The 11,650-nt window shown below is 42.0% G+C and overlaps 1 protein-coding gene across 1 annotated transcript; it reads left to right on the forward strand.

Annotated features, from left to right (window-relative positions):
• The first annotated feature begins 231 nt into the window (after nucleotides 1-231).
• Nucleotides 232-10,177, forward strand: LOC125878849 (fructose-bisphosphate aldolase A-like). Its single transcript, XM_049560303.1, has 8 exons — nucleotides 232-389; nucleotides 1,978-2,094; nucleotides 3,300-3,566; nucleotides 5,303-5,463; nucleotides 5,682-5,765; nucleotides 7,453-7,627; nucleotides 7,723-7,922; nucleotides 9,515-10,177. Exons 2-8 carry the CDS (start codon nucleotides 1,983-1,985, stop codon nucleotides 9,608-9,610), a joined length of 1,095 nt encoding a protein of 364 aa, XP_049416260.1. The 5' UTR covers nucleotides 232-389; nucleotides 1,978-1,982; the 3' UTR covers nucleotides 9,611-10,177.
• Nucleotides 10,178-11,650: the final 1,473 nt, after the last annotated feature.

Here is an 11,650-nt window from a genome sequence, read left to right on the forward strand (position 1 = left end):
CATTGTTTAAATGGGATGATCTGAAATGTAGAGTCGGGCTGCCCATTTTGCTCAGTGTCGTTTTCCGGGTTGTTTTTTGATCAACTTATGAACCAATTGCCTAAAAGACAACACTGAGGGTTTAAAAACGTCCATTATTTCAGCATCACTCGTTCAGCCCGTCAGAACCCGACGACACATGTTCAACATCCTCCTACTGGATGAAGCTTTGCGTCAGTCTTGATGAAAGCTGAGATCTGATTGGGCAGTGTTCGCTGAAGGTCCCGCCCCGGTGAGCTACTGTACTGTTCGTGCTGTCTCTTCTCTTTCTCCATCTCTGGCCTTTTACGACAGCAGCTTCCTGCATCTCTCCGCTGCCTCCTGACCTCACTGCACGTACACGCAACCTGGTGAGTTTTTTTTTTAAAACCTTTCAATTTTAAAACTCTTACCAAGAAGCTAACAGTTTTGCTCATATTCTCTTCATGTAGAGTTCATTAGTCTACTTTAACGTGCCTTTATTGGTGCTTTTTTTCCAAGCATTTCTTGTTGTTCCTATTCCTATCACAAACCTTTTTTTCTAAAGCCACAAAATATTACTTTGCCTCAATAAAGTAGCTTAATAAAAAAGAAGTGTTGTTTTCTGAAGTTTTCTGGAGCTCCATTTGTATTTGGGAACTTCCTGTACTGTTCAGAGTCCTTCAGATGGTTTGGCAAGGACGCGGAAGTGCCGTCAGGAGAGACTGCTACATTGTATTACTACTGTTAATGTGACTGTAATGGAGTATACAGGAGGGAAAATATCGTCGGCAAAATTAATAATTCCTAAAAGCACAGCAGCAGCTAGTAAGCGACAGGAGTCGTCTCCAGCAAAGTCTCAGACTTTCTGAAAGAATGTGACAGTGATTAATCAGAGGGCGGACCGTGTAATAATGTTCGCAGTGTAATATTGTTCATTCACTTACTGTCAAAGTGGTGTCTCGAGGCCGTCAGGCAGTAGAGAAAAAAAATTGTCCTCCTTAGAAGTCCTCCGTTCACAATCCTACTGAAGTCAAAGGGGAACTACGCCCATTTTCAAAATTCATACATGTTATTCCTATGATTTAAGACAGTTCCAAAACATTAGTGAACATGAACAACTCCTAAATGCGAAAACTAGAGTGTTAAAACTCTAAACTGTGTCATAGGGTATAAAGTGTGGAACTGCTTCATAGTAGGGATTGGCATTTTAAGTACTTTCCAGTACTTGTTGCTGTCCTTAACATTACATAGGTAAAACCATGTGGCTGCAACTCTGCAGCCACATGGGGCCTTAAAGCCCCTCTCCAGTGACCCTCTGTGGCCTTAACCAAAAAAACTATATGGAAATGTTACTGTTGTGTTTTTTTTAACATTTTAATTTTCATTTATCAGTGTTGTAGGCCTAAAGAAATTCTTACATTCTCCAACTGTAAAAATGTGAAGCCTATATACCGAATAACGTTTTAACATGTCAGCAACTAAAATGCACATAATACATCTATTGCCTGGAACCTCAAAATTTTGCCAGGGGTAAGGATTTACAAAGAATGTGTTCAGATGTTGCTTTTCTGTTTTGATAAGAGAGAATAAGGAGGGTGAAATACAAAATACCCATGAATAAACAGGTAAGTAAACTAAAACACAGCAACACTATAATCAGGTGAGGAGATTAAAAATATACTGTATAAATGAATAAATAGAGCAGTTCAGCTATTTTTTTCACTTGTTGGATTCCTCATGGAGTGAAGAATGCTTTTAGTAAATAGCTATCAGACCTTGCAGGGAACACGGTTTTAAAAGAAAGAAAAAGTACTGGCTGTCTCGTAACATTTCCTTATCAGAAGTTGAGAATAGAGTGTAGACATATTGTGGTTTGATTTGGTAAGACTGCACAATATCCTTCTGTTTCTGATATATGACGTTATTAAGAAAAAGTAAATATTTGTCTCTTTCTTTCTCTTCTTGTCTCCATCCCAGCCAACATGACTCATGCGTATCCATTTCTGGGAGCTGAGCAGAAGAAGGAGCTCAGTGATATCGCTCAGAGGATTGTGGCTCCTGGAAAAGGCATCCTGGCAGCTGATGAATCCACAGGTACAACTGCAAAGGAGAGCAGAGTCACACTCATTCTGTTGACAACAATGACCAACAGTCCAGTAACGCAGTAATCACAATAAAAACTGTTAGAATATCTATCTGCTGGGTTGATACTTTCAATTGAAGACATTAGGATTTTTGTAAAATTACTGTAACTGCTCATATTAGTAGAATCTGCTGAAAATATAAAAGCACATACGGTGTACCCACTAACCAAGAAGCAACCTCCAGGGCTGAAGACTCAAAGTGCCAAAAACTGCAGTTCCTCTAATGGCCACTTTGAGGCAGGCTCCAAGAGCGAGTCAGTTCTTATAGACCCCCATGACAACATGCCCAAGTTTACAGCAGAAACAAGCATGCTTACAGCCTGGTACAAAAAACTGTTTTTGTCTCTATAGCAAATTTCCCTGTTCATGATCACTGATGACCACTGAGAGCATCAACTAATAGCCCTAAATGATGACTAAACTAGGAAATCTCTTAGTCGCGGGCAGCCCTAAACATTACCATGGCATAACCCCTGATTCACAAAGTACAGGCATAGCCATAGCTGTCACTATTTCAGTTTGTCTTTTAGTTCATGAAAGTTAATTGCAGTGGTTTTGTCATCTAAAGAAGTCTTATTCAGTGTTTGACTGTACCTAAAGACCTGTTTTTTTTTTCAGTAAGTACATTTTGTTTTAATGGTTTTAAGCCTGTTGTTAGCAATAATTAGCATTAGCATGCTCACAGTTAACCATAGCAGTAAATACTCTGTGGTAACTAAGCCAGCAGCTAGCCTCAGGGTTATTACAACCCTCTTGTCCATTTAAGGTCACTTCTGGTTCCCAAAAAACAAGATGGTGATAGCCAGAATGCCAAAACGGGGTTACACTAACCACTGGATGATGTCATGATCGCTACAAACCTTTTTTTATGCAGTCTATGCCACTAACATATATCTTTGTAATATAGTATACCATACCTGAGTGATACATCAGCATGGCTGATACTATTGAGTTGAGCTCCTCTCCGGTGTATCACGTTCGATGTAGAAATTAATTTTGGCATTAATAAACAGAAATGCCCAAAATATGTTTGAGGTTATTTTGAAGACGTTTGTCTATCAGAGAGCACTCACAAGTTGGGTGAAGTTGTGCCAAACACCCTCACCCTTTGTCTCTAACTGTACCCACCTTTTCCCTGTTTCCTGGCACCTCCAGGCAGCATGGCCAAGCGCTTCCAGAGCATCAACACTGAGAACACGGAAGAGAACAGGAGGCTTTACCGCCAGCTCCTCTTCACCGCCGATGACCAGGTCTACCCCTGCATCGGTGGCGTCATCTTCTTCCATGAGACGCTCTACCAAAAGACGGACGATGGCAAGCTCTTCCCCCAGCTGGTCAAAGAGAAGGGCAGTGTGGTGGGCATCAAGGTGGACAAGGGTGTGGTTCCCCTTGCAGGCACCAATGGAGAGACCACCACTCAAGGTACAGAGGTGCTCTTTACTATAGTGAGGGCAGTAAGATGTATAGTATATATATATAGCAGTATATGTGTGCTCAAAGCAAATGTTGTCAAGGGTTATTATACGCAAGTCCCAATCTGATCTCATAGATCGGGATTTGGGGCCAGTGAAGGAATTCTTTAACTAATCGGGATCAGCTTTTTAGCTATATAAAGGAGCTGATCTTTTAACATCAGCTGTCACACAGGTGGTTTTATGCAGAGTGCAGCTGTCTCCAACTCTCCGCTCACCTTTTCTCCTCCACTCAGCTCCTAAGTGTGTGTAAGAGCAGGGTCTGAGCCCTGCCCGCAGTAAAACACAACATGCCATAATTGACAGCAAAAATGCAGTATGAGACTGTTCATGTATGTTTTTTTGCCAAAATTATGAGCACTTGTTTCATTTCAGCTCAGTGTGAGAGTCTTGTGCTGTTGATGGTGCTTCACTGCAGGCAGAGGACAGATAGACAGCAGTGCAGAATCAACAACAACCACAATCACTACCCACTGCAAAGTGCAATAGAAGCTCCAGGAGCATAAAGCCAATATGTGTAATTTATTAATGTAGCTTAATCTTTGCAAAAGATGTACAGAGGACGAAAATAAACACTCAGTGGAACACAGCTTATTCAGGTAACTCAGGCAACAGGTGCACCAAAACAGCAAACACTGGAGAGTAGGCTACTCTCTTAAAGGAACAGAGACATTCCCTTGAGACAGCGACAGAGGCACCTTAATGTTTGCCCTTTTGGCTGATTGCTTTACTGCTTGCAGAACTTCCCATAGTGAGACCAAGTCATGGATGCCATTATACATACATGCCTGTGGATGCAGTTTAGACAGTCTGTTGACCCGTCAGATTAATCTGTTTTAGCACTGATCTGTTGCAGGTATTCTCAACAGTGACAAAATACACAAACAACAAAGATTGTTGTTTGTGATAGCACTGTGGATTAGAATTTATGTAGTAGTTTACACATTGTACGTTACATTTCCTCTGCTATCTAACACTGTCTGTCTCTTTCTCTCTCACTCTTACCTGGGATTCCTCATCTCTTTATCTTTCTTCTGGGTTTTGTTCACGTCTCCTTTCCCCTGCAGCTGCCCCTCAGGCTACCAGCTGCACAACAAAGTTACTACCAAACTCCTCTTTTTCCTCTTCCGACCTTTAGTTGATCCAGATTCATGCAAATATGAAACACTTTTAAAATAAAATCTGTGCGGCTCTCATGCAGTCTCTGTTGTTGTTGTTGTTTGAGGTGGTTACACAAATAACCCTAGCTCCAAGCTCTTAGGCTAAGCCTACCTGAAACTCCTACTAGTTAATCAGGTGTGAGCATTCTCAGTGACCATAGTATTAACATTCATAATTAAATTCTTAACAAAGAAATTAGATATCAAACATCCCGTTCAGCTTCTGTTTACCTGCACCTGGAGCACAGCAGCAGAAAATGAACAGGGTTTTGGAAGTACTCATGAATGTTTAATTTTCAATATAATAATTAGAATCTGATGATCAGCATTGGAGCTGTATTTGGCTAACAAACTCCTAATATGTAGTGACTGAGCTAAATTCTATAGCAAATACAAGAATGGTTGTATTTGTGTTGACTTTGGAAAGATTTCTGTTATTGCTTACAAACTGTCAGATGTCTTTTCTTGCCTCTGTTTCCATGCCTTCCATCACTCAAACCCGCCTTTTGTGCTGTTTCTCTGTCAGGTCTGGATGGGCTCTACGAGCGTTGTGCTCAGTACAAGAAGGACGGTGCTGACTTTGCCAAGTGGAGATGTGTGTTAAAGATCACCCCCACCACCCCGTCCAACCTGGCCATCATGGAGAACGCCAACGTACTGGCCCGCTACGCCAGCATCTGCCAGATGGTTAGACATACACACGCACATGCACTGAAACACACAACACACATTTACATTCTTAGTACAGTGATGCAACACATCCATTACACAACCCAGTTAGCCCATCAGGTTCCTTCTAACTGTGTAACAGTTGGTATACAAGTCACAACCCCAAGAGAGGAAGTGCTATTGTCTGTTGTCATGACACTGGTTGCTATGTTCTCTTCCATCCACTGTTTCCTCAGCATGGCATCGTGCCCATCGTGGAGCCTGAGATTCTTCCAGACGGTGACCACGACCTGCAGCGCTGCCAGTATGTGACTGAGAAGGTGAGTGATGGAGGGAACAGATCCAACAGGGGACGGGGTGGGGGGTGTCAGCTGTAACAGATGGAGAACTTGATGGAGATTGACCTTTGAAATTATTGTGGATTACCTCTGATATGATGGCTTGGTTGCAACTGTGACTCTTACTAATGCAGGAAATGTTGTCATCACCCTGAATGCGGCATGTTGTCAGTAAAACAAATGTGTGCAGGCAGGCCAGCAGTCTGGTTTGTGTGGCGCATATTTTCTTTCTGATTTGAGCTGTTTGAATCATGTCGGGTCATGTTTGCTGCTGCTGGTATGGATGTCAACAAAGGCACACAAAAGGCGTTGCGGTGGAGTTAACAGTGAAGGTACTGGAGTTACGTGTTTCACAGCAGCCTAAGAACACTACAAATGCAATCTAGTTCTGAGTACTGTGCCAGCCATAAAGCTGTTCAGAAGGTTTTTTCATAGCAAAAGCAAAAAAAAAAAAAAAAAAAACAAAAACACTGAATTTTGATTGTTTGCCATAAAATGATTGGCTTAGTCAAGGGCAGCAATGGATGTCTGCTGTCAGTCAACTTCATCACCACCTCCACAGTTTTAGCTACTGCCAGCATCAGTGATAAAATATATTCACTTTTAACGCCACTATGTTTGGAAATTAGTGTGATTATAACAGCTTTCAAATCATTTTGATGTTTTTTTTAATCACAATATTATGAGACATTCCTGATGAAACCACATTTCATGGAAATATATTTAATAATTGCTGTGGTGTTTCAGTCTAAACCACCAGTGTCAAACTCATGGTGGGATGAGGGGAGGAACACCAAAGTCAGTAGATTCATCCTCTGGGGACCGTGAATGGATCAACACTATTTCATAGCAATTCATCCAGCAGCTGTTGAGATATATTTCTATCTTGACCAAAGTTGTAGACCCAATGACCAACATTGCCATTCATCCAGTCTGTTTAACCATGCTAGCTGCTTGGGTGTAGGACACAACAACATCCAAGATAGAGAAATATTACACAACAGTTTTACGTTAATAAACTGTATTTCGCTAGCAAGGACCACACCACAATGATATGCAGTTTAAAGATTTAATGAAGATGTAATTGTCAGAGAAATGGTTATGAATGGGGTGGTGATGAATGGGGGAGTGCAGATTTGCAGATGAATGAACGGGATGGAGATGACGTCATCAGAGGGTCGGACTGGGTGAGGTGTAGATGTGGGCGGAGAGACTCAGTGTGGGGGTTCCGTCTCGTGTCCTGATGAGCCCGTGCTGTTAGGAAGCCCCCCAGTCGATGCCTAGAATGAGATGAGGAGAGGTACACAGCAGATTGACAAGGGAGAGGAACAGAAGGAGAGGGAGGGTGGGTTCGAGAGATCAGACAGGCCTGTGGTAGCGCTGTGCTGGTATGTATATGTTAGTCAGGTGATTAAAGGTGTGGTTGAGGCGTGGTCCAGCTCCTGAAACAAAGTTAAACAATTAACTCCATTTGTTGCTTTCAGCTTTTCAGACATGTTACATTGAGTTGAGGGACAGTTATTGAAGTACTACATTTTCTATTCTTACACAAAGTGACTTTACAAACTCACAGCAGCCATTCTGCTGTCAGACCTGTGACTGTTTATGAAGTAGTAAGGTTTTTTTGGAAGCAGGGGAATGGAAATCAGCTTTCCTCTCTGTCTTCTAGGTGTTGGCAGCTGTCTACAAGGCACTGTCTGACCACCATGTCTATCTAGAGGGAACACTGCTCAAACCCAACATGGTGACTGCCGGACACTCCTGCCCCACAAAGTACAGCCCTCAAGAGATCGCCATGGCAACTGTCACCGCCCTGCGCCGCACTGTGCCCCCTGCAGTGCCAGGTGAGATGGACATATAAATATCTGCAAACATGGTTATCACAAGTTTACCTTAATTCCACCTGACCTTCCTCCTTTCCATTCTCCTCTCCTCACAGGTGTGACCTTCCTGTCAGGCGGTCAGAGTGAGGAGGAGGCCACCCTCAACCTGAACGCCATCAACCAGTGTACACTGCACAGGCCCTGGGCCCTCACCTTCTCCTATGGCAGGGCCCTGCAGGCCTCAGCACTGAAGGCCTGGGGAGGCAAGAAGGAGAACGGCAAGGCTTGCCAGGATGAGTACATCAAGAGAGCCCTGGTAAGGAGGAAGGAGAAGAGAGATGCAAAGACAGAGTAAAGTGGCACTTGTAGTTTAGTTTAAGCATCCACAACTAAATAGAAATTCTTGCTTAAATGGTACTTTGTACACATTTATTGATACAATACACAAATTGGTCATTGTGTGTGACTGTGTGTAAGTCTGTTTGCAGCTAATATCGCAAACTACTGGACCAGTCAGCCTAATATTTTGTGAGCACATTTTTGACTATATGCTCAAGGACCTCTCATGGTTGCGGTAATTCAAAGTTGTTTAAAAACTTGTTTTAATGACTGTTTTATACTGTCATGAACTGCTGACTCCTCACTCCTCTTCAACACAGTCGGGATCACGAGTTCTCCGTAAATCGTCCTTGCTAAAAATAAGAAGCCTACTATCTGTTGCAGGCCACATTTTGGCCTTTGCCATGACTAAAAATCTGACATTCACCGAAAAGTTTGGTCTTATTTTGAACCAGAGTATCTGCAGATTAATTCCAAACCCAGTGTGTGATGATCCACCAAAGCTAGGCATGATGCAAAATGATTGTCAATTATTATTGACATACAGTATTTTTGGAGGAAAACTCAGTCTGCTCTGTCCACATCACACTACAGCTTTGTCAAGAATAGACGAGGCCTGTATTTTTTTGGGAAGCTTGAATGCACTGCTGGAATTACAAAAATCGTCTCGTGGCCATGGTGGAGATCTGCACTCTACTGGGTGCACTTGTTTAAGTTTGTCGTCTTTCTTTGTTTTAATACCTCCGCAGACGGGGAATAGCAGTGGCAGGAGGCATTATGTTTTTCGGGTTGTCCATCCATCCAGCAACTCTCAAGCATCTGTCTGTCCGTCCGTCTCATTCTCATGAACGTGACATTTGAAAAACACCTTGAGGGAATTTCTTCATATTTGGCACAAACATCCTCTTGGACCCAAGAATTAACTGATTAGAACTTGGTGGTCAAAGGTCAAGGTCACAGTGACCTCAAAAACATGTTTATAGCCATAACTCAAGAACAGAAGGGGAGACATTTGATCATATACTGAACTGGTGACACTAATATTGGGTGCCCACCTTGAAACTGTGCTGATTGTACAGCTGTGCTGTGTGTGAAGCATCCATGTTTTTTAATTTACAGCTTCTTTGCCGCAACATCCATACATGGCTACATATGAGTCTGGACAGACATGGATGTAAACTGTAACTGCAGCTTGACTGGTTCATGTAGCATACAACCACGTTGCAGTAATTCTAGTTCTTGTCATTCTTACTTATGTATTGTACTGTATTTATGTATATACAGTGTGCACACACCGTAAAGGGTACCCATACTTGTGCTGGCATGTACAGTTTGTTCACATGTCTATGTTTGTATTGTGACTGCTATACACATGGAGGAAAACTCAACAAAACATTCTCACACACACACACTCAAAACATATCCTTTAACCTGCTGAAAAGAAGAACATCAGCAGTCATGAGTTCTATCCTAGTAATATAAGGTCATGAAAAAGGTGATTACGTTTCACAAACAATAGAAAAAAATCATGTTTTGATGAATCCCTCTTTGTTTTGTGTTTCTCCACAGAATAACAGCAAGGCAGCTCTGGGGCAGTACGTGTCCTCTGGACAGAAGGGAGCTGCAGCTCAGGAGTCTCTGTTTGTGGCCGACCATGCCTACTGAAGTCAGCCAGGCTCCTTCTCCTCAACACACTTCACCCCATTCCACCCAGTCACCCCACTTCACCCCTTCCCACCACATTCAGCTTGAACCTGCTGCCTGAAATGTCCTGAGTCATACAGATTAACCGACAATCAAACAACATATAATTTCATCGATGGTGAGAGCCTGATGATGTCCTGGATAAAAAACCATAATGATTTGTAAAAGTTGACGCCATTACCCATCAGCCCAGTGTGAACACTGTGGCTTCATCCTCACTTTGAATTTGACTTTGCACCTGTAAAGTCAGTGTTACTGTACTGCCTGACTGAGTGTGTTTGTCACTTTATTTTGAGTTTATGCACTTAAATCCCACAAAGAGAATGAGGAAGTCCCCCTTCATTGTCCTCAGTTTGTAGTTCAGTCTGAGATTTCTAACATTGTCCTAATAATTCTGAAGTTAATGTGCCTTCATTATTTAACTGAACCAACTGCTGGAGGGAGACTTTGTGCAGGAAAAGTATAATGAATCTACAGTATTAGTAGATACACTGGAAAGAGATTCAAATTAAAATATTCCACAACTAATCATGTCATGTGTTGTATTTATCAGTTTGTGGTGCCGTACTGTCGTCAGACCCTTCACCTCAACCTACATACAGTACATAAACACTGAAAGGAGCGGATGCGACTCTATTCTAAACCTTCTTTGCTAGAAATTTGTTTCAGATTTCTGATTTTCCAGTTCAGCTACCAACTGGGGAAAAATATACTACTAGCACAATATAGTGTGGGTATTAATTAAAAAGTAATCCATAATATCAAAAGTTTCAGAGAATCCACAGAAATCTCTGCACTTAAGGAGCAAGACTCAAAACCGAAATTGAATGCCCATGACCTTTGCCCCCTTAGGCCGCACTGCTGTAAAAACCGACATGATTGTATAAAAGATATTACTACATAGGCTTGGGAACACTTTGGAAAACCATTGTCAGTAAACAGTTTGTTGCTGCATCTACAAATGCAAGTTCAGACTCTGCTATGCAAAGTAAAAGCCAAGAACATCCAGGACATCTGCCAACTTCTCTGAGCCTGGGCTCATCTGAGATAGACTGACACAAAGTGGAAAAGTGAACTGTGGTATTAAAAGTCCATATTTCAAAGTGGTTTTTTTTTTTTTTTTTTTTAAATTTATTTAAATAATGGAAGTTGTGTCCTTTGGGCTTCAGAGGACAAGAATCATAAATTTTCTACCATTCTGCCAGCTTCTCTGATGGTATGGAAGCGTGTTAGTGCCCATGGCATCATGAGTAACTTGCACATCTGTAAAGGCACCATGAATGCTGAAAGGTACATACAGCTTTTGGAGCATCATATGCTGCCATCCAGAGGACGTCTTTTTCAGGGATGTCCCTGCTTATTCCAGCAAGACAATGAGCAACATTCTGCACATGTTCCAATAGCATGGCTTTGTAGTAAAATAGTGCAGGTACTAGACTGACCTGCCAGCAGTTCAGACCTGTCTCCTATCATAGAGTGTGTTATGCGGTGCAAAATATGACAACAGATACCCTAGTGTTGAGCAACTTAGGTCACACAGCAAGAAAGGGAAAGAATTTCACTTTTAAAACTGCAAGTTTGTGTCCTCAGTTCCCAAATACTGAGTGTTGTTTAAAGAAAAGGTGATATAATACAGTGCTACACATGCTCCTGTTCAAACTTTATTCAAACAATGTTGCAGGCATCGAATTAAGAACTGAATGTAGCTCAAAAAGGATTTGGTTGGTGGAGAGTCTCATAGTACTTAATTACCATGACCTGGATGACTATTGTAGGTAACTGGACTCTCATCTAAGAGGCTTCTTCAGTTGTAACTGACTGGTGGAGAGTCGCAGGCTGTGTGGGTGTGAACCCTTGCAGAGTTCACAAGGTCACATGTAGGTATTAAGTTGTCTGGGGAGGGATCTCAGGACTGCATTGTAGGTACGTGATAAGTGGTGTCGTAGGCAGGTTTCTACCGTTTTTTTTTCCCCGTTAAAGGGGTTTTTTTGGGGAGTTTTT

The sequence above is a fragment of the Epinephelus fuscoguttatus genome, linkage group LG19 (assembly GCF_011397635.1).
Source record: "Epinephelus fuscoguttatus linkage group LG19, E.fuscoguttatus.final_Chr_v1".
NCBI lineage: Eukaryota > Metazoa > Chordata > Actinopteri > Perciformes > Serranidae > Epinephelus > Epinephelus fuscoguttatus.

Coding starts and splice junctions, on each gene's coding strand:
- LOC125878849 (XM_049560303.1), top strand. CDS start 1,983: ATGACTCATGCGTATCCATTTCTGGGAGCTGAGCAGAAGAAGGAGCTC. Junction 3,567..5,302: donor TGGAGAGACCACCACTCAAG/GTACAGAGGTGC, acceptor TTTCTCTGTCAG/GTCTGGATGGGCTCTACGAG. Junction 5,464..5,681: donor ACGCCAGCATCTGCCAGATG/GTTAGACATACA, acceptor CTGTTTCCTCAG/CATGGCATCGTGCCCATCGT.